At 33.3% G+C, this 24,229-nt stretch overlaps 1 protein-coding gene across 3 annotated transcripts in view; it reads left to right on the top strand.

Annotated features, from left to right (window-relative positions):
* The window catches only part of Minpp1 (multiple inositol-polyphosphate phosphatase 1), a 39,119-nt gene extending 15,348 nt beyond the window's left edge, over positions 1–23,771 (top strand). Inside the window, exons 5-6 of one of the 3 annotated variants that reach the window (XM_027949232.2) lie at positions 1,371–1,406; positions 19,361–23,771. In XM_027949232.2, the coding sequence (XP_027805033.1) occupies positions 1,371–1,406; positions 19,361–19,757 (433 nt within the window). In that variant the 3' untranslated portion in view covers positions 19,758–23,771. The remainder of the gene's footprint in view (positions 1–1,370; positions 1,407–19,360) is intronic. The other 2 variants (XM_027949233.2, XM_027949234.2) reach the window with 2 other exon arrangements.
* The last annotated feature ends 458 nt before the right edge of the window (positions 23,772–24,229 follow it).

Here is a 24,229-nt window from a genome sequence, read left to right as displayed (position 1 = left end):
ATGTCTTGTAGAACTCAGCTGTGTATCCATCTGGTCCTGGGCTCTTCTTGGTTGGTAGGCTTCTGATGACGTCTTCTATTTCATTGCTTGAAATTGATCTGTTTAAATTGTGTATATCATCCTGATTCAATTTGGGCAAATCATATGACTCTAGAAATTTGTCAATACCTTCAGTATTCTCTATTTTATTGGAATACAAGTTTTCAAAATAATTTCTAATTATCTTCTGTATTTCTGTAGTGTCTGTTGTGATATTTCCTTTTTCATCATGTATGTTAGTAATTTGAGTTTTTTCCTTCTCTTTGTTAGCATGGCTAAGCAATTTTATTTACCTTTTCAAAGAACCAACTTTTTGTTTTGTCAGTTTTTTCAATGGTTTCTTTTGTTTGAATTTCATTGATTTCAGCTCTGATTTTAGTTATTTCCTGTCTTCTATTGCTTTTGGTGTTGATTTGTTCTTCTTTTTCTAGGGCTTTGAAATGTAATGTTAGGTCATTTATTTGATGACTTTTCTTTTTTAAGGAATGAACTCTATGCAATAAACTTTCCTCTTAGCACTGCCTTCATAGTGTCCCAGAGATTTCAATATGTTGTATCAGTGTTCTCATTCACCTCTAAGAATTTTTTAATCTCCTCCTTGATGTCTTTTGCAACCCCTTGTTCATTCAGTAGCATATTATTTAGTCTTCAGGTGTTGGAGTAGATAATTGATGATTTTTATAAAATGCTTATTTAGTTTTGTTTTTTCAAAATTTTAACATAATTATTGATACCATTCAAATAATATATATTAGTTTTACATGGAATCATACTGCTTATTGTCTTCTGGACTTGCTTTTTTCCTTCAACATTATGTTTAAAATATTCAGTATACTACTGCATATTGCTATGGTTCATTTTTACTAGAGTACAATATTCAGTATTGTGAATGTACTACAATTTATACCATCTACTCTTGCCAATGGGCATGTAGATTTTTTATTATAAATAGTATAATCATGAAATTTTATTATACATGTCTTCTTTTAAGAATACAAAATATTTTTATTTTAAAATAGAGTTTCTCATCAAATTGCCTTTGTTAGCTAGGCACAGTGGCACTTGTCTATAATCCTAGTGGCTCAGGAGGCTGAGGCAGGAGAATCACAGGTTCAAAGCCAGCCTCAACCATTAAGCGAGACAATAAGCAACCTAGTGAGACCCTGTCTCAAAATTAAAAAAAAAAAAAAAAAGGCAAAAGAAAATGGGGCCAGGGATGTGGCTCCGTGGTTAAGTGCCCCTGAGTTAAATTCCTGCCACCAAAATAAATAAAATAAACAAACAAGTAAAACCCTTTGTTAACATTTATACTTTTTTTTTTTTCTTGTCAGTACTAGACACCAAACCCAGAATCTTGAGCATACTAAGTAAGTACTGTACCACTGAGTACATCCCAAGTTCTTTTTAGTTTTGAGACGGGGGCTTACTAAGTTGGCTAGGCTGTCCTCTAACTTGTGATCCTCCTGCCTTGTTTTCCAGAGTAGCTGTAATTGCAAGCATGTGCCACCTCACCCAGCCCCAAGTGTTTTTAAAAATAATTGTTCATAGGGTTGGAGGTGTAGCTCAGCAGCAAGTATATGCTTAGCATGAGTTAGGCCCACTCAAAAAAATTTTCTTTTTATCACATGAACATTTGATAGGTTTTTGTTTTTTTTTTTTAGTTTTATTGACTTTTTTTAAAATATACAATAGCCGAATGCATTATAATTCTTATTACACACATAGAGTGCAATTTTTCATCTTTGTATATAGAGTATGTTCACGCCAATTCATGCCTTTATACATATACTTTGCTTTTTTTTGCATTACAATTCTTATTACACATATATACCACAATTTTTCATGTCTCTGTTTATATATAAAGTATGTTGACACCCATTTGGAGTCTTCATACATGTATTTTGTACCATCACATTCCACTGCCCTTGCTAATCCTCTGCCCCCTCCCTTTCCCTCCCATCCCTCTTCCCTATATAGAATTTATCTAATCCTCCCATGCTCCCCTCCCCACCCCACTATGAGTCACCCTCCTTATATCAGAGAACACATTTGGCATTTGGTTTTTTGGGATTGGCTAACTTCACTTAGCATTATCTTCTCCAATGCCATCTATTTACCTGCAAATGCCATGATTTTATTCTCTTTAATGCTGAATAAAATTCCATTGTGTATATATGCCTCATTTTTTAATCTATTCATCCACCGAAGGGCATCTAGGTTGGCTCCACAGTTTAACTAATGTGAATTGTCCTGCTATAAACATTGATGTGGCTGTGTCCCTTTAGTATGCTATTTTTAAGTTCTTTGGGTATAGTCCTAGGCAAGGGATATCTGGGTCAAATGGTGGTTCCATTCCCAGATTTCCAAGGAATCTCCATACTGCTTCATTTGATAGATCGTTAACCCCATTTTATTTGACAAGCTTACATTGGTAAATGTATAAGCCTTTTCCAAATATTTTGATCATGCAATAAAAATTGAGACAGGAAAGACTTGGAGGCGATTTATATCATTGTGTTTCCAGTACTTTTATTTATATAAATATATTTTGTTTATGGATATGACACTAATTTGTAGAATTTTCTTGGGTTTGATAGGAATTAGGCAAGAAAACCCAGATTATTTAGTTTTTACTACCAAAAACAGGATTTTAGTGATGACCAATAAGCTGCTTTGAGATAGGAATTAACTTTTTTCCTATTTGATTTTTTGAATGGTTTATAACCCTTATACTTTACAAGATAACAGATCTTTCCTGTTCATTGTTCATTGTTTGCCCTAGTGTTGAATGTGAGGCATGATAAAATTATGTCAGGAAGTTTTTAAAATAACTTGTAAGGCTTGCTTTAAAAGTTGATTTTAGATTTAAAGCTTAAGTTAAAAAAAAAATCACTGATGTTTTAAAATAAATGAATATTTCTGCATACCAAAACCATAAAAAATGAAACAGAGAAATTACAGATCACCCTCAGTTCAAAGATATAGCACTTACCAATTGAAAGACCTAATTTGATAATCTATGGATTGAATGTAATTCGTATTAAAATACCAGTAAGTTTCTTATCAAAATTGAGAAGCTAATTTCAAAATTTATACAGAAATTTAAAGGACATAGAAGAGATAAAGCAATTTTGAAAAGAAAGGGACTTACAATTCCTAATTTCAATACTTATTGTAAAGCTTTAGTCATGGTCAAGTAGATCAGTAAAGCCATGGAATTGAATAAAGCTGTGAAACAAACTTAGATATACAGTTAGTTGGCCATCTATATCTTTGGATGCCCTATTTGGAATTCAACTAATTGTGACTATAAAATTTCTGGGAGAGAAAATTTTATCTGTAATGAATATAGATAGACCTTTTTCTTATTTCCTAAATAGTACAGTATAATAACTATTTACATAGAATTCATATGCAAAGTATACCATTTTATGTATGGGACTTGACCATCCATGGATATTAGTATCCATGGGGAATTCTGGAACCAGTCCCCCATAGATACTTGAATTGATTTTCTACAGAAGATACAAATCAGTGCAGTGGGGAAAAGAATAATCTTTATAACAATGGTGCTGGAACAATTGGATATACATGTTAAAGGAAAGAAAAATGATATACAGATCCTTACATAATACTATGCACTAAGATTTAAACATAAACATAAAACAAAATTTTGGGGCTGGAGTTGTGGCTAAGTGGTAGAGTGCTCACCTAGCATGTGTGAGTCACTGGGTTCAATTCTCAGCACCACATATTAATTAATTTTAAAAAAGGTTCATCAACAACTAAAAAAAGAAAATGTGAAACTTCTGAAATAAAATATAAGAACAGTGTCCTAATTATAATAGCTAAATGTATAAAACTCTTAGAAGAAAAAAATAGGAATAAATACATGACCCTGGATTAAGTAAGGATTTCTTAGATATAATGCCAGAGTGTGGTCCTTTAACAAAGATTGATAAAATGACTTTATAAAAATTAAAATCCTAGCACTGTTGGTTAAAAAAAGGAAAATAAGTGTGAAGATCCCAAAATAAATGCTAAGGATCCTGAATTAAGAGAGCTGATTATATTTGATTAAAACATTGATGTGTCACTATTATTTGCAATCTTCAGTTTTCTACCAGGTAAAAACTTTCACTTCAGAATACAGTATTTGGATAATAGAAAGACAGTTGTAGACTTGGAAAAAATATTTGCAAAACAAATAAGTATGCAAATAGGATTTGAATCCAGAATATACAGAGAATACAACTCAGTAATAAGAAAAACAACCCAGTTTTTTCAAAAAGCAGAAAAGAGTTATGGATATATAGCTCAGTGGTGGAACATGTGCTTAGCATACCCATGACCCTGCGTTCATTCACCATTACCAAAAAAAATACCACAAACAAACAAAAAGATTTGTTTGAATAGACTTCATTAAAGAGGATAGATGGATGGCAAATAAGCACTTGAAAAAATTCACACCATCATTAGATATTAAAACAGTGAAATACCACTAATATACTCCCTAAATTGGATAAAATTTAAAAAGGATTGTCCTAAGTGTTGATGAAATATAAGGAAACTGGGAATCTCATGCATGCTGGTATGAATGTAAAATTATATATGTAGCCTCTTTGGAAAAGGTTGGCAATTTCTTTACACATAAATCTGTATTACTGATTTCTTAATATCTACCTAATAGAGATGAATATATGTGTCTACACAAAGAATTTTATGTGGATGATTACAGATTATTCATGATAGCAAAAACCTGAAAACAGTTCAGATATTCATCAAGTAATGAGTAGACACACACAATGTACCATATGGTACATCCATATGGTAAAAGAAGAATAAGCTGCTAATAGATTCAACCAATTGGATAACCTTAGATATTATGCTGACTGAAAGAAGCCAGTCACATAAGACTATATATTGATTGATTTTATTGATCAATAAAATCCTAGCACTGTTGGTTAAAAAAGAAAGTGATAAGATCCCAAAATAATCCCTAAGGACTCTGAATTTAGAGTGCTGATTATATTTGATTGAAACATTGACGTGTCACTATTATTTGCAATCTTCCGTTTTCTACCAGGTAAAATCATGCTATTAAAACTATGTTGAAAAATATTCAGTGACATTGAAGAACGCTGGGGATTGAACCCAGCAGCACTCTGCTATTAAGCTATTTCCCCAACCATTTTTTTTCCTTTTTCAATTTTTCATTTTGAAACAGTGTTTTGCTAACTTGCCTAGTTTGTCCTTTTACTTACCATTCTCCTACCTTAGCCTCCCAAATACGTAGGATTATAGGTGTATACTTACTATGTCCAGCAAGAATAATGTTTTAATAGAGTATTTTAATCTTTGTGTTTTTCTTATCCATGCTATCAGTTCATTAACCTTTTTTTCTTATGTGACTTTTAAAATCCTTGATTTTGGATTTAAGAGTTTATAAATGAAAGTAGGGGGAGAGAGAGAAAGAGTTTGTATGTCTGTGTGTGTGTGTGTGTGTGTGTGTGTGTATGTGTGTGTATGTGTATGTGTAGGAAATAATCTGTCAGGTTATATGAGGAAATGACTCAATTCTAGAGTTTCCAGGCTCCTTTTGGCTTTCTTTCCTCCTCTCCACTTTAGGATGGTATTTTATTTATATATATGTGTGTGTGTGTGTGTGTGTGTATACATGTATGTTTTCTTCTTATGTTAACAATAACTCAAAGACATTCTTCAATGTCACTGAATATTTTTCAACATAGTTTTAATAGCATGATTTTACCTGGTAGAAAACTTGAAGATTGCAAATAATAGTGACACGTCAATGTTTCAGTTAAATATAACCAACTCTCTAAATTCAGGGTCCTTAACACTTATTTGGGATCTTGACACTTATTTTCCTTTTTTAACCAACAGTGCTAGGATTAAACTTTGAACCAGTAATTATGTTATTTAAGCTAATTTAACCAGCTATTACTTTTTGAGCTATGATTAGAAAAGCAGATTGAATTTACTGAAGAAATGTAATCTCTCTGGATTTTTTTTCCTTTCTCTTCCTCCATTATGTTTATTAACATATTTTTATCTTTTTAGATTGGGGAAATTCAACCAGTCACTTCCTGTTTTGTCTTAAGATTTTTAACATGAACTGTAATTACTTGCTTCCTGAGACCTTCTATTTTGTCAGGAATATTCCCAGATAGCTGCTGTTCTGTCACTAAATAACTCTCAATGTTAATCCTTTCTCTTTTTCATTGTTTTTTTTTTTTTTAACTTTCTTTTTGGTGTTGTTAATTTGAGCTCAGGAGTACTCCACCACTGAGCTACATCTCCAGCCCTTTAAAAAAATTTTTTTTGTTTTGAGACAGGGTCTTGTTAAATTATCCTGACTGGCATTGAACTAGAATCCTCCTGCTTCAGCCTTTGGAGTAGCTAAGATTACAGGCATGTATGTGTCATCATACCCAGCCCTTTTCCATCTTTTTATGAACTCTGAAGTCTTTTCTATTTTCAGATTTCATAGTTGAATGGTGGTGTTGGTTTTTTAGTTGTGTAGTTCCATATTTTAGTGTAAGATGGCAGCATTGAAATCAGTATGTAACTACAATAAATGTATAGTTATGTTGCTTACTTAGCCCCTTGTAAAAGAAGGAACTTGGTGTTTTAAGGTTTTTTTTTTAAAATATATGCAGATTCTAGGTAATTTTTTAAAAAATATTTATTTTTTAGTTGTAGTTGGACACAATACCTTCATTTTATTTATTTATTTTTACGTATTGCTGAGTATCAAACCCAGGGCCACATGTGTGTGAGGCGAGCGCTGTACCGCTGAGTCACAACCCCAGCTCCTCTAGGTCATTTTGATAAATTTCTGAAGTCAATGTTCCATGGAATCTAACCAGGTGTACAGGTATCTCTTTTTGTTCTAGTTTTCAAAAGATACTGAAAATAAGGTAAAAGATAATTTAGCTGTCTTGACTGTACTCTAATAAATTTAGACTCAAAGGTCCAACTGCCTTTTGGATAAACACTTTCACTGTCAGTAAATTGTGGATAAATAGGGTCTGGGACTTTAATTCATTGCCCTCTCTTCAGTACCTAGAAAAGTCCCTAGGAATGATATGCAAATATGGATAAAGTTACATTCTACTTTTAAGGTACTTATTATCTAATAAAGATGAGACTTAAAAAGTGATTTAGACAAAAGGATATGTGTGCTTAGGAAAAGGAGTAATTTCAGAGTCAAGGTAGTTGGAAAAGGTTAATATGTGGGTGGGGAAAAGGTAATAAAGTTGGTGCTCCCAATATCTAGTGATGGAATAGCTTTAGTCCTTTTTCTTCTGTGCTACCTATTTTAGTCAGTGCCATCATTATCCTCCCAGACATGCAAGCCACAAACCTGTATGTCATTCTTAACTCCATCTCCCTTATCTTCTATATCTATTCACCGAGTTGTGTGGTTTTTTTTTTTTTTTTTTTTTCCTGATTTATATTGATTCCTTCCACTTTTCTCCATCTTCACTGCTCCCCTTCCAGTTCAGGCTAATATGTATTCTCTCTAGATTTGAGCAGCTGACTCTTAAAGTCTTTCTTGATTTAAGTGTTACTCTCACTCTATTCCAAGACAATCTTCTAAGAGGCATTTCTGATTATAATCTAACTCCAGTTTAAATCATTTAGTGTCTACCTATTGATATTTAGGGCAGAGTGCTTACAAAGGTTTTATTATTACTTCTTTTTAAAATTTAATTTTTGCCAGGAGCACATTTCAAAATAATTTTATTGACAGATCAAGATCTATATAAGTTAAATATAAAAGACTATATAAAACATATGTACAGTTTAAAGAACAGTTAATTATAAAGTCAGCCGTTTTATACACATCAACTGAAATAAAGAAATAGAACATTACCAGTACACCTTCTAATATAACTTGCTAATGTATTTTTAAAGAATATCTTATAGTTTTGCCTTTGTATTAATGAAACCCTACCATATAATTTCTTTTTATCATCTTTCACTCAGTGTTACATATGTCTGTTAAGTTCACGTTATTTCAGATAGCCAAAGAACTCCTTGAATTTTATCCAGATTTTAAAAAATCACTCTCAAATTTATTGTCGTACCTTTCTTGCCATATTTCTAGAGTATACCTATTTGCATTGATCCCAAGAGCAGAATTAGGAGACAAATCTTATTCTAGTTATTATTTTAAAAATCCTATTACTTTTTAGTAATTACTATTGATCATAGAATAGGCTCTTATGAAGTAGTAAGATGGAGCATAAGTGTTCTAGTTCAATCTAAATAAATATGTCAGATTCTATAGAAGGAATCCTTCCATCAACTAAGAGATTAGTAAATGATTTCAGGGTTACATAATGAAAGACTTAGTTCATTTCAATTTAGCTAGCATTTTGGGACATATATAATGTGTAGGGGTTAGTGCTAGACATTGGGAATGGTATACAAATATGGATAAAGTTACATTCTACTTTTAAGATACTTATTATCTAATAGAGACTTAAAAAGTGATTTAGACAAAAGGATATGTGTGCTTAGGAAAAGGAGTAATTTCAGAGTCAAGGTAGTTGGAAAAGGGTAATATGTGGATGTAAGACATAAGTAGGCCTTAATCAAGAAAATATAGTGTGTTGGAATTTGCATTGGTTTTAGAATCAGATTAAATTCAAATACTTGTTCAGTCTTTCTAAACCAAATTAAAATACAGGTGGTACTCTTCTCATAAGTTGTTGAGAATGTTGTGTACAATTATATATTCATATGTGTGAGTGTCACACAAATATACATAAATATATGCATGTTTATGTTTTATGACTATTTTATGAATAAGTGCTTAATAAATAGTTACTTTAATTAATTACCAACACCATCATGGTTATCTTTTAGGTAGAATTGGGGTAGAGAGGAACGATGAGCATTGTAACAAGGAAGAAAAATACCAAGCTAAGGCCTGTGTGGAACTGAAAATAGAGCATTTGGCATGTGCTCTGATGTAGGGATTCTGACTGTGGAAATGTACAGGGAAGCATTCCCCTGGTGAGCAAACTCCTGGGGGGTAACAGGCACCCTGTTTCCCCACCCTTAGAATGCCCTGCAATCTCTCTTAGGTTCTAGTAATATAGCTAATATATGTGCAGTGTCTAGCTGGTATGGCAATGCCCTGAAAAGCCTCTGTGTTAGAGCCTCATCAAACCTCAACCTTGATTGCAGGCACATAGCTCCTGGGAATAAAGGAACTTGTTAGATAACTACAATGTTTCATCAAGCTCTGGTGCTCCTGGATACCCACCTAACAGTATCTTTAGACAATGCACTTTCTTGAGAGCTTCACAAAGCTCCTGACATTTCATATTGTAACTGTGAAATGTAATTGTAAAATAAGCAACCTTACTGATACTCTAAACAAGAATATAGTTATGGTACTAATAACTTAATGTAACCTATTGGTATAAATAAACACAGCCACTTGACAAGGAGCCACTCTGCCACTTTCCTGCCTCTGCACCTTGTCTCTGTGTCACCCTTTATTTATTTCTTTACACTTTACCACTAAGCTACGTCCCCAGCCCTAGTTTGCCTTTTCTTAATAACTAGAATTAGTGAGCATCTTTTCTCATGCTTATTTACCATTCATCTATCCACTGTGGTGAAGTCTGCTCAAATCTCTTTTTTTGGGGGGGACTGGGGGTTGAGCAGAGGGGCACTTAACTACTCAGCCTTATCCCCAATCCCCTTTTTAAAGTTTTATTTAGAGACAGGGTCTTGCTAAGTTGCTTAGGGCCTCACTAAATTGCTGAGGCTGGCTTTGAACTTGAGATCCTCCTTCCTCAAGCCTCCTGAGCTGCTGGGATACAGGCATGCGAGACAGTGCCCGGCTTATTAGTCATTTTTAAATTAGGTTACGCATCTTCTTTATTATTGCTATAGGAGTTCTTTATATATATTCTAGATATGTTCTTTGTTAGATTTATACTTTAAAAATATACTTTCCTAGTCTATGGTTTTCTTTTTTCCTTCCTTCTTTAATTTAATGATATCTTTTGCTGGGCCAATTTTGTCCTATCATTGAGGCATTTCTTCCTATTTTATATTCCATATATTTTCCTAGTTTGGCTTGTGTGAACACAAACTACTCTTTGCCTTGTATTAGCTTTGGGAATTTATTCACTTTTCTTTCCAATGCCACCCCCCACCCCCATTTGCATTGTTTTCTCCCATGCTTGTTCTGTCAATAGCAGCTGACATCTTAAGGAAACCCCGCTGAAAACTCCAGACCTCTCTTTACTACATCTTGGTACTCTATCCTATGAATTCTAGCCAATGTGGCCTGCCTAAATTCTTTCTCCCATCTCATGATTGCCTTGCTTTTGGGTTCCTCCTTCCTGCACTACAGCCTGCAAATTCTAGGCAGTAAGGTGGGGTAGTGGTTGGGTTTACGTAATTGGCCTTCCTTCTAACTTACTCTGACTATAATTGAGTATCTAAAAACCATTTGTCTTATGTTTGGTCCAACTTTCTAGTGATTTAAGACAGGATGTAAACCTATTACTCAATTTTGGCTAGCAGGTGGAACCTCTTTTTATGTATTTTTGCTTGAGAAAAACTATACTTGAGTCATTATAGTTCTAGTTGTGTTAAGCTGTCAGATCTGTATTTATTTCTCCATATATGCACTGGAGCTGATGTCCCCATCAAATGTATAAAAAGTCTTAAATTTTTTTTTCTTGGTAATTTTCTTCCCCAAACATCTCATATCTCTGGCACTTCATGTTGCTTGTTTGTTATATAAGCATGGGAATTATATGACTTGTCTAAAGCTCTATTTGATACTCCCAGATCAAGTTTAAAAACATACTCTGCATAATATTAGTTGAATGTGAACCATGAATTAAGAGCTTAGAAAGATCTGGCTGAGTACATTTGAGGAAAAACATGCAATTATTAGTTGTTTTTCTGGTTGAGCTCTTTGAATTACTAAGTATTCATTTTAGATGTTTTACCTACTTGAACACATGCATTGTCATCCTCATTTAGTGATATAATTTTCAACTGCAAAATAAATTTTGATTGCCTTGGCAGCTTCTCCTTTAAAAAAACATTTCTATCTTTCTGCCAAAAGACTGCATTCTTTTGTTAAAGAAAAAACTTGGTCTTCTCTGGCAGTGCATCCTGAGTGAGCCTCATAACTCTGTTTAATATTGAATGTTAAGGTCAAAGAAAGCTACATGGGATCACAGATCAAGGCAACATGAGATGGGAGAAAGAATTTAGTTAGGCCACATTGGCTAGAATTCACAGGATAGAGTACTAAAAAAGTAGGATATAGCAGTCTTTCTTTTTTTTTTTTTAATTTTGGTACCTGGGATTGAACTCAGGGCACTCAACCACTGAGCCACATTCCCTCTGAGTTGCTTAGCGCCTCACCGTTGCTTGAGGCTGGCTTTGAACTCAGAATCTTTCTGTCTCAGTCTCCAGAGCCAGTGGGATTACAGGTGTGCGCCACTATGCCAGGCAGAATATTAGCAATCTTTATGCTCTCAGTAATCATCTGACAAAATGATATGCAGAGGCCTATGTATAAGTGTAATTGATTATTTCCTTTTAATATTTTTTATATTTCTGACATAATTTTATCTACATATATTGTGATGTGTGTGTGAGAGGGAGGCAGAGAGAGAGAGAGAGAGAGTGTGTGTGTGTGTGTAGAGGGGAGAGTTCTTACTCTTTTGTTTAGACATAGACTAATTCCCATTTGTTGTTGCCAAGATTTTGGACTTAATCATAGACCAACTCTGGATTGGAGAAGGTTGAATATTTTTGTGATTTGGATAAAAAATGTTCCCCACAGCTTACATGTTGAAGGCTTTGTCCCCAGAGCATCTGTGCTCTGAGGTGGGGCTTTTGAATAATGAAGGCTCTAATCTTACCAGTAGATTAACCAATTGATGAATTCATAGCTAATTGGGTTACTGGGAGGTGATGGAATCTTAGGAGGTGGGGCCTAATTAAAGAAAATAGGACACACGGGGCATGCCCTTGAAGGGTATATTTTGTCCCTGGCCCCTTTTTCTGTCTCTCTACTTCCTGGCTGCTATGAGGTGAACAGCCTTCCTTCACCATGTGCTACCCGCCATATGTCCCATCTTACCACAGGCCCATAAACAATTAAGCTAAGTGTCCATGGACTAGAACTGCTGAAACTGTGAAACAAAATAATTCTTTCCTCCCTTTGATTTTCTCAGGTATTTTGTCACAGTGAGAATAACTTAGAAATGAAACCATAAAAATCCCCACGTCACCCTTGGAATGTGTTTAAGAAGAAACCAGGATTTGGCACTTCCAAATGGTGATTGGACCTATACTAACTGGAGTAAACTACTTCCTAGGAGATAGCATAGAACCAGATTGAACTCTTCTAAGACTTACCCTGAGTTAGAACACTTAAAGCAAAAAGCATTGTGTTCCTAGAGATGGAATCAAATTACTTCTTCACAAAAGTTACTGATTTACTTTATAAAAACTTTGACATAACTTGAATGGTTTCTGTTAATGCTGAACTATTAATACTCTTGTATATTTGCTTTGAAGTATTTAGAGTTTTACAGACTACTCAGAAAAACCGTCTTGTATGTGTACACACACACAAACCCTACAACATTTTTAGCCTTCCATAGTTGAAGATGCTCAAGTCCCTGTTTTGGATGTTCATATATAATTTAGAAAAGAAACATGATATGTTTTTCCATTTGACACTTATGTTACTTAACTTTGTTCAAAAACAAATAGAAATTTGAGTAAGTCTTATAAAAGAACAAACAGTATAAGTAGGAGCACCTGCTTAAGAAGGATTATGTTAACCCTTTGGAAGAAAAATACGTTCATTTTGGACATAGGTATTGCCATGGGAATAGTTGTTATTTTATATACTAGAGTTTCACATTTTGCCAGTTGAATTTCACATAAGTAGAACGCAGTTTGTATTTTGTCTCATGGAAGCATGGTGTCTGTAACAATTAGTCGTGTGGTGTGTTCCTGAAGGACAATTTCTTACCTGTCTTTATTCAGACTTACATCTTTGACCAGTTTTTTGTAGGACTGCATATTTTTTCTTATTGCACATTATTCCAGATTAAATGCCTGAGAATTGTATTCTTTTACTTTTGTACATTCTTAGAGAAGAATTGATGCTTTATTTAACAAATAAGCCATTGTCTTTGTCTGTGGAATTTTCATGTGCTTGTATCAAATCGCATGTCACTAAAAGAGTGTTTTAAATTGGCCAGTTCAGATTTATATTCTATGAGCCTGTTACCAAGCACTGACAATGTGTTCTTCCTTAGCTAGGATCTCAAAATACCTTGAAATAGGACTCCCCCCATCAAACAAAACAAAAAACTTGATTTGATTTGAAATTATTCTAAATTAGCAATCGTTTAAAAGTAAACTTAAGTGTCTAGATTCCTAAATTATTTATTTTACTTCAGATATGGAAGTATTTTATTTTACATAAAATGGTATTAAGATTTTTCCAACTGATTTTTTTTTTTATAAAGAGTATCCATGAAACTTGATTTATGGTGTGCCTATAGTTTTGCTTTTGCATTTGAATCTTGATACTTTGGATTATCTGAGTTTTGAAATGTTATTAAATCAAATGAGTTTATCATGATATTATGATTTCCTATAGTACAAAGTGTTATATATGCTATTTTAGAAAGAGATCTGAACCTGAACTCCTGGAATCTAAACTACCAATCTGTATGACCTGGGGCATTTCAGTGTTGTTAACTACTTTGACTCTTGCCATGGCTATTTGCTATCACACATTGATTGAGTACACTATGCCAAGCACTGATTTATTGCTATATTTCAAATCCAACAACTCTACAAGGGAAGTGGCTTATCTTTGTTTTGCAGAAATCAGGGCTGAGACAGGAGCAGAAACTTGCCTGAGTAGGTTATGCCTTCTTGTTTTCAAGCTGCAGGACTGTGCCCCTCACTTCTACTATGCTCACTTACTCTATCTGATGCTCTCTGCTTTCTGAAGGCTTGGACCAACAGAGTTAAGAGATCAAATTATAAATTTATTTTGGATGATGTTAGGTGTGCTCTGTTTTAAGGAAGTTAATCTTTTGAAAAATTGAGCTTATAAATCAGACAGAGGAATAAATATTTTTGGAAAGGTTATTCATTTTCATTAAACCACTTCTTTAAATTTAATGGATGGTATTTTTTCTAGTGAATTTAGTTAATTCATGGTTAAAAATGACAGGCAAGTAAATTAACTTCAATTTTTTCATCTCTAAAAGCATATAATAGCTACATCGTAGTGTTAACCAGCTGCTGCACTTTATTAGGGCTACAGTAGGCAGCATTTCTATTTTAAGTTTTACTAGGAATGTATTCACAATGCATCTCCAATAACACCTCCTAAGTAAAACCCACCCAGTTTTTCCTCAGAAGAATTTGTTCTCCTTCTGAGTTCTCCTAACATTGGACAAATGCTAATCTGTAAGAACCAGGAATGTTTTATTTGTGTTTTAGTTCTTTTACCTCAGAGCTCTTTCTCCCCATTTCCCCAAACCCCATCTCCACACTCTGATAAAAGAAATTAGTGTGGTATCTGGGACTTGGCATGAAATGGTAGGGTTTGTCACATCTAACAAATTAACCAAATGGATCTTTGAAAAGTCTCTTCTTTATTATATCCTGGAAATTTGAGTACAGCCATTTTATCTAGGTCCTTTTGTATGAATACAAACAACATTAGCCACCTGTTTTCTCTTAAGTTGCAAGAGTATCTACTACATGCAAGATAAATCAAAGCAAAAAAGGTAAAGACAGAAAACTAACAAATAACCACAGATGAAATTGCTCATTTCCCCTTTATACTTTGCATAATCTCATAAACTTAAAATTATTTTTACTTGGTTATTGTAGAAAGTTGTAAACTATAAAAATTGCTTATAGTTTTATAGTTGTAAACTATAAAAATTGCTTATTATTTCCCATAGGCACATTTGTATTTCTAAGCAAAATCTTATAAATTTATAGCTTTCTAGTTTTCAGACTTTAATTTTGACCCTACAATCTTTGTCATCTTTGTCTTACTATATTGGCATGTTTAACCAGACATTTAAAAAACTTTTTTAAATTTTTTTTTTTTTTTTTTTTGGTACCAGGAATTGAACCTAGGGGCGCTTAATCACTGAGCTACATCCCCAGCCCTTTTTATTTTTTATTTTGAGATAGGATCTTGCTGAGTTGCAGCTGGTCTTGAACTTGTGATCTTCCTGCCTCAGCATCTTGAACTACTGGGATTATAGGCATACATCACTACAACCAGCTGGGTGGCTTTTTGTTGTTGTTTGTTTGTTTTTGTTTTTAATATTACAAGTTTCTACAATAGAAATTGCTCTATCTAAAAAGACTATAACTATGGCATTTATAAAAAATTCATACTTTTGAAAATAGTCTAAAATTTTTTAAAAAAACATATACACATTTAAATTTAGATTCAAGACAGTAATTTATTTTGATTATATGACTTTCTTTGTGAATCTAATGTATAAACTTATTTGATTTCCCATAAAACTCCCAATAAGCATGTTAAAGCATCTTTTTCCTCAAGTGGTTCTAACATGATTGACAGCAAAGCAGATAAAAGAGAGGTTGCAGCCTAGATTTAATTTCTTTTATCACATGAATGTATTTAGTAGTGTTTGAACTCTGATAATTTATATATAACCCTTTCCTTTGACTCTTTTTTTAAAATTTTTTTAGTTGTCAATGGACCTTTATTTACTTAATTTACTTTAATACTTATTTACTTTAATTACTTAATTTATTTATATGTGGTGCTGAGAATTGAACCCAGTGTCTCACACATGCTAGGCAAGCACTCTACCACTGAACTACAACCCCAGCCTTCCTTTTGATCTTTAATTCCTCAAAACACATTTTTCACATATGTGTATATTATTTATATTATATATTTTTTGTTTCTATTTCCTCTTCATTTGATTTATATTTGATACTTATGTCTATCCTATGTTGTTCAACACATTAGCCTCTGAAAAGGGGCTGGTCTGAATTGAGATGTCTATACAAAGTCTTGGTGGAAAAAGGATATCAGTTCATAAAACATTTTTATATAAATTACATGTTGAAATGATAATACTTTGGATATAATGTCATATATCTTGTTCTAAGTGCCCTGGAGTTCTTCAATGGTGGAAAGAGGAGTTGCAGTGAATTCTTTCCATGAGAAAATGGGGGAGTTGGCTGTTCTCCTCCCCTGTGTCCTAATCTTATGGAGAACAATAATGGCGCATTGGATTTAGGGTTGTTCCTGGCTTTGAGATTTCTGCCTAATAGTTAAAGAACTTATAATATACACCAGTGTATTTCTATTACTTTTACTTTTGTCTAAAAGGAAAGTAACAGAGGAATTAATTTATCCTGTAATAGACAATGAAGAATGATGAATGCATCGGATATATACACTCTCTAAAGGGTACATTTTTTTCCTGTTCAGCTGATTGTTACCATATAGGAATACATGGACTTGTATTGTCAAGTCTTTCAGGTTTCCAAGAGGAACCAAAAATCTGGATTTTTATGAAATTTTTATATCTCCTAGTTCTTAAATCTGATAAGTAACACAAAATTTAATAATAGTTTTACAGCTCAAACTAATTACAGTTGAGGTCTGAATGCTACTGCTCTGTGACTTTTAACCCAAAAGGATGTTTCTTGGAAATAAATATAGATTTTAGGTACTTCAGATGACCCAGTTAAAGTATACAGAGAGAAGCTTGGAATCTCCAATTGGTGAATGGCTTTTAAATTTTATACTTTTTTTTAAAGAAAATATTAACCTCTAAGTAGTGAATAATTGTCTAAAAAGTCTGTTTTGAAATACTGTTGCAGTTTCAATTTTTAAAAAATCTGTTTGCTTGAGTTTATTTAATTTTGTTGTTGTTGTTGGTGGTGGTTTTTGTTTTTTGTTTTTGCTTTTGTGGTGCTTGGGGATAGAACCCAGGACCTCAAGTGGTAGGCTAGCAGTCTCCACTGAACCACATCCCTGGTCCTTGATAAATTTTTTGAGTATGTGTTTCTAGCATACTTTTAGTTTCTGTGAATGTTATTCTATTATTTACTTTTCTGTAGTTTTTCTGTATTATTTACTTTTCTGTAGTTCATTTTAATGTAAATTTAGTTTTCCAGAATGTTTAAAAGGCTCATGTCAGCCTATCTTTTCTAAGCTTACATATCTTCCTGCTCAGAAATACAGTCTGTTGCTTTCTGAAATTTTCTGGCTTTACTCCCACACCCCACCCCTCGCACACACATACACTCATCTGGGGCTGATCTTTGTCCCTGTTGTCTCTCTCTGATTAGTCTAGATTCCACTAAAACAGTTTCTCTTTATTGTGGGCTTTGTGTTTAAAGAGTTCACAGGATATGGGCTAAAAATGGGAGTTCATAACCCACTTGAAGCAAAGTGTGAAAGATGATATATCAAGAACTATGTAATGTTTTGAACAACCAACAATAAAAAAATAAAAATAAAATAAATAAAGAGTTCACAGGGATTAGTTTTCTCCAGCCCAGGCCCAGTAGCCCATCTGCCTCACAGAAGTACTAATGTGAGCTAACTCTTCCCTGTTTCAGTTACTGACTCAAATTGGACCACAGAGCTTCCCAGTGACTACCAGGATTCTTCTCAGTTTGCTCAGATGCTCTGTGGCTTTCTTTCTTCAACAGATACTGGTGATAGGCAGTTCTTGATGTTATTGGTTGTTCATAGATAATATTTGTCCACATAATTGTGTTGTAAATGTTTTTCATAGGTTTTTAAAAATTTGTTGACTAGTTGCTCCATCTGTTTTTTCGTTCGTTTGTTTTGTTTTTTGGTCCTGGGGATTGAACCCAGGGGCGTTTAACCACAGAATAATATCCCCAACCTTTTTATATTTTATTTAGAGACAGGGTTTTGCCAAATTGCTTAGGGCCTTGCTAAGTTGCTAAGGCTGGCTTTGAACTTACTAACCTCCTGCCTGAGCCTACCAAGCCACTGGGATTACATGTGGTGTCACCATGCCCAGCTGCTCATCTGTTTTTAAGTTGGGGAGTCAGGAAATCCCAAACTTCTGCTTCTGTCCTCTCAAAATCCAGATGCACTAAATTTATTACCTGATATGTGGGGTGGTAGCAAGAAGTTGATCATATTTTAATAGGCTTAAAAATTAAGAACAGTTTCTTTCCAAAAAGTCTGGGGAAAGCTAAACAGTCATCCACTGCTTCTTATAAAAGGCTTTTACCAGAAAACAAAATCATAAAACTTGAAGGCAATAAAAAAATGACAGTTTTGCTCATGGTGTTGAAAGTGGTTTGTTTATCATTGTGTAAATCCCACTCTCAACCAGAGACACATCATATTAGCTAGCATAGATTGGTTGCCACTTTTTTTTTTTTTTTGCTTTATTCAGAATTTAATGGCCAACTTAGGTTTTGTAAACCATTGAAGGATTACTGTTCACTGTTGAGACTTGATCTTAACCAAGAAATTTACTGATTAGCACTTGTCCTTATTGTCTAGATGTAGAAAAAAATAAATACACACTTTAAACTTGTTCAGAAGAGCTCCGTGGAGTAATCTATTTACTAAGGGCCAATTTGCTCATATTCATTCACATGAAGGCAATAAAGTGTTGAAATGCACATCTATTTCAAGTTCCTTTATCTATAAAAAGGGCGATGTGTATGTAATCCAATCCTGAATCTTAGAACTTAACTCTCGATGTAAAAAGACCAGTTCTCTGCTACACAAAAATTCAGCCATATGCTTGATGTCTATAAAGTTAATTCTTTCTCCTTCTCTCTGCAGAGTCTCACTAAATTGCCAAGCCTGACCTTGAACCCACTACCCTCCAACCGCAGCCTCTCGAGTAGTTGGGATTACAGGCACATGCTATCATGCCCAGCCATGTATATAAAGATTTTTCTAAAAATCTACTTGTCACTGGTGGCAAGCTTGTAATTCCAGTGACTTAGGAGACTCTGAGCTGGAAGTATCACAACTTAGGAACACCCTGTCTTAAAATAAAAAAATAAGAAGTACTAGGGATGTAGCTTAGTAGTAGACCACTCCTGAGTTCAGTTTTCAGTACTACTAAATAAATATTTTTTTAAAGGTTTAATTAAAAATTTTTTTAAAAGGGTGGGCAAGTTATATTACTACTGTATAAATATTATGTTTGATGATATGAATATGTATATTTTGCCCTTCAATTTCTCTTTTAAGGTCTCAGCCAGTTTCTTCTCCAATCGTCCTTCAGTTTGGTCATGCAGAGACCCTTCTTCCACTACTTTCTCTCATGGGCTACTTCAAAGACAAGGAGCCCCTAACAGCTTATAATTACAAGGAACAAATTCATCGAAAGTTCCGAAGTGGTCATATTGTACCTTATGCCTCCAACCTAATATTTGTGCTTTACCATTGTGAAAATGCCAAGACTCCTCAGGAAGAATTTCAAGTGCAGATATTATTGAATGAAAAGGTGTTGCCCTTGGCTCACTCACAAGAAACTGTTTCTTTGTATGAGGATCTGAAGAACCACTACAAAGACATCCTCCAGAGTTGTCAAACCAGCGAAGAATGTGAATTACCAAAGGTGAACAGCACATCTGACGAGCTATGAGTAATTGAAGAACGTTTTTAGTTCATCAGTGCTTCCCCATAGGGAGTGATTACATGTTTATAATAAGTAGACAATATCTTGATTACAGAAGCTTTCATATTACTTGGCTATTTCTGTCTTTTCACAGAAAAACTAAGTTTTTTGGGGAGGGTCTGGACCTGATACATAGATAAGAAATGATTTTCACTGGAGCAGCTCTCTTAAGGAAATAAAAAAAAATCTTTTCAGAGAGACAACTAACACAGAAAGTGTTTACAGAAATGAAATTTTTCCAACTTCTATGAGAAACCTCACACTGAAGTAGAGTATAATTTGAAAATGATACTTGCAAAGTCCTAGATTATCAAAACATGTCAATTGGATGATCCGTAATTTGATTTAACTGGTCTAATTGTGCTATAGATCTGTTTTTTTTCCCCAGGTGGAATAGTTCTAGTATTAATTGTGTCTCTTAATCAGAAATATTGTGATTAACTAAGAGTATCACTTTAGAAGAAAGCTAACAAAGTAAGACTTTGAAACAGTGTTAAGAAACAGACTGATTTAAAAGGGCATTTTCACTGAATGAAGCAAGAAAAAAGTAAGAATTATTTTTGTTAATAGTATTTTATAAAGTATTTAAATTCTTTCAACAATTACTTTTAATAAGTCTTGCAAGGCTATTTCAATTATCATCAGACCTGTTTTAAGTATACAACAATGGAAAGACAAAAGAGGACCATTAGCAACAAGTCAGATGGATAAATCAGAGTTTCTTAAATTCATTGTTTAGGTATCTTTTTCATTTTGTCCCTTGGCTCCCATTTTTAAATTTTATTATGTGAAGTGTATCCTTTTTTTTTCTTTTTATATTCTTAGATATACATGACAGTAGAGTATATTTTGACATATTATATATACATGGAGTGTAACTTCCCATTCTTGTGGTTAGAAATGCATCTTTTGGTTGTTTGATTTCTTTTTCATTAAAAAAAAGAATATCATCCTAGCTGACTTAGTTTCATACATCTGAACTCATTTCATAGAAATACTTCTGAGTTCTATCAAATGCCATGAAAATATTTCCTACAATAAACAAAATTCTTCTTTACCTGATCTTTTCTGCTCTCCTTGTTGAAATTCAGTCAGTTATTGATGTTGGAATTTCATACAGCCTTGACTCAGTCAGGCAACATAAGGCAATTTTCCAGTAGAAATTTCTTCAAATGAATAGATTATTGTTAATACATTTTATTTTAATCTGTCTTCTCTTTAAAGATTATATCTTTCAGAGGAAGATGTAGGATTTTTTCAAAAATGTATAGCTACTTTTAGGGCTGGAGTTGTGGCTCAGTGGTAGAGCACTTGCCTGGCCTGTGTGAGGCCCTGGGTTCGATCCTCAGCCCGCAAATAAATAAATAAATAAAATGAAAGATCCATTTACAACTAAAAAAAAAAAAATTAAAAAACAATGTATAGCTACTCTTACAAAATAACATGAAGTAAAGTCTCAATTTACTAGAATCCATTGCACTAATTTTTTGATAGTTTACTTTTGAGGGGATACATCATACATAAACAAACACATATTAAAAATATGTGTGTGTCTGTGTATAAATTGTCAGGTGTGATTTGGATTAGGACTCTCTTAATCAAATTTCAGTAGATAAAAATGGAAAAATCCACTTCAAGCTTAAAGAAAAAAAAACTAAAATAGGATCTTCCTTAGTACTATTTTCTAGTTAGTGTTTAATTTTTCAGTCAATGAAGTTGTAATGATTTAGGGATATGATTAAAAAAATTTTAAACATTTTTTCTGTGTACAAGAAAACCTCTTGCTCCTTTCATTTTTGCAAAATATAATTGAGACACCCTTAAAATTATATTTATTGTTGTATTATGGGATTTTGCCAGTACCTTTTGAATGAATTTTCTAAGTTTAAAAAAAAGTAATACTAATAATTAAGTAAAAAATACTAGTCAACACTTGAGGACTTTAAATATGGTGTTTGTGCTATGAAAAGTTTCATTTCTTTATGGCATTTTGAGAAATGGAATTACCTGCAATGGCAAATATTCAGAAATGGACATGGAACAGATTAATTCAGGTATTGTCCCTAGCACACAAATCTTAAAAGGAAAGTATAGATGTTACAAGAAAAGAATCCCAAGTTCAAATGAACTTGGAATTCTGTTTCCTGTGTATGCCCCAGTCTTAACATGCTACCTTGTTTGACCTGAGAATTCTTTTTAAAGAAGAATCCTCTTGTAAATGATAATATATTTGAAAATTTTTGTATTTAACAATGTCATTTGGTACTGTCAATTTAGCTCCGTAGTAGCTAAGTATGCTCAAGGCCCAGGATTTGATCCTCGGCACCATTAAACAAACAAACAGACCAGGTCATTTAGGTTTCTTTCAGATAAGAGAATAGTGAATAATGGAATTAAATACAACTTGAAAAAGGCTGTACTCAGTTGTACATTAGAGTAAATAGGTGGTATTATTAAAATTTTTATCTTAAAATACTGTTTTATAATTTAATTTTCACTTAAAAAATGGAAACCCATTCAATTAAAAATCTGAACAAGAAAGTATCAAAATAATGTATTGAAATTAGAAGATTCATAGATTGTTGATCTTACACTGAATTATGTTCCTAAAGTTGATGATTAGCTGGTAAATGCTGATGCATTAGTACACTCATTGTGATTATTTCTGCAAAATTCTGCTATTTCTTTTCTTTTTAATTTGTAAATATGCAGATAAGAGAATAAAATAATAAGCACTCATGCCCATCCAAAATGCCAAAATTAACATTGTAATATTTGTTTTAGAATGTTACAAGAACAGCTTGGAGTACTTTTGTAGACCTCCCCTTTTTTCTCTCACTCCTTTCCTAGAGGTAGCCATCAACATAAAATCGGTATTCACTGTTCCATGGCATGCTTGACTCTGGAAACTTGTACTTTTTTTGTGGTATTTAAAATTTTTTCTATAAAAGTTCTTATACATTGTATATTATTCTTGAATGAGTGATTGAACAGCATTTTTTCAAGATTTCTTGATTCTGATCATTTTTTGCAAATTAATTATTTGACTTCATCAGTACCTATTGAGCACTTTTCGTGTAGAAGCACTAGACTTAGTAAATAGGCATGTAAAGATGAATGAACACTTAAAGGGTTGTCTTAATAGAACTTGAAAACAAATTTATCTGGTGTCTTGCACTAACTGAACGACTTGATTCTTTTAATGTAAAATATTAAAGACTATGAAAGTCTTATAAGAATTGTTTATTTTTATTGTTAAATAGGACACACAGCCATCTTTATAAAGATGTATGGTAAGTATTTCAGAATGGAGGGGAAATAGGGTCCATTTTTTATAATATTAAGGAGGCTGTGATACTATTCTGGTGCTATAATTCTCATTTAGGAAATGCCTGAAACTAAGAATCTCATAATAAAAAAGTTTTTATCTAGGACATATGAAGAGTTGAACATAGTAAAACTGTCTTAATTAACATGGGTTCATTTATAATAAGTGACCAAATTACTCAGGTAAGTCAAAATCTAGTCCCTATTGTTTCTGCCATTTGGGTTGATGTATTATGGCTGTTGACATTAGCCAATTTTTGGTCTGATCTACAACTTGATATGTGCATTGCATTGTATTTAGTTTTTTCTGGTTATATCATTGCTTTTCAGATTCTGCTAATACACAATCACTCACTTGAAATTATTTTTGTGGATAATTCTGCTCTTTAACACCATAAGCAAAAAGAAAAAAGTGCTTTGTTTTTTCCAGGCATAATCAACATTCATGATTTGAGTGCTTTCCTTTTGTAAACTGCAGAATTACTACATGCCCTTAAAGATTTCAGAGTTTAATACAACTGAACCAGAACATAAAAGTGCAAAAGTTTGGCACATTTCTCTAAGATGATGTTTCATGTGGTTCTCTAATAATATTTAGAATTTGACTGCCTTTTGCCAAATGTAAATGAAATAAATATTTGCAATATTATATAATCTAGCAGTTAACTCTGAATTTATGTCACAGATCCTTATTTCTGTCCACTCCATTCTTTTCTCCAGTATTTCCTTCCAGTCATCTGGTGGTCTATTCTACTCTTAAGCATCCTCACATAAACCTATCAAGTGTTTTTTACTTGTTTTATGAGACAATTCCATGGCAGGAAAAGATTTGTCATGTTCTCTCTGCTTCTGGGCTCCCAGGAGCTGAGCAGCTCTATTCCACCAGGTCCTTCTGCCATGATTCTGCCTCATCTTATGTCCAGAGCAATGGAGTTGGCTGACCATGGACTGAGATCTCTGAAACCACAGTCCTCAGTGTAGGCACAGTGGTTTGCAGACCATTGACAGGCAGCACCTGGTAATAAAGCAGCTTCCTAGTAATAAAGAAATTAGACCAGAATGTGAAACTAATTAATATAAAGAGTCAACTCACAATACCTTGAGAAGTTCTC

Source organism: Marmota flaviventris, chromosome 4, assembly GCF_047511675.1.
Source record: "Marmota flaviventris isolate mMarFla1 chromosome 4, mMarFla1.hap1, whole genome shotgun sequence".
NCBI lineage: Eukaryota > Metazoa > Chordata > Mammalia > Rodentia > Sciuridae > Marmota > Marmota flaviventris.
The sequence above is the reverse complement of the archived record's forward strand: the minus strand, read 5'-3'. Positions and strand labels throughout refer to the sequence as shown.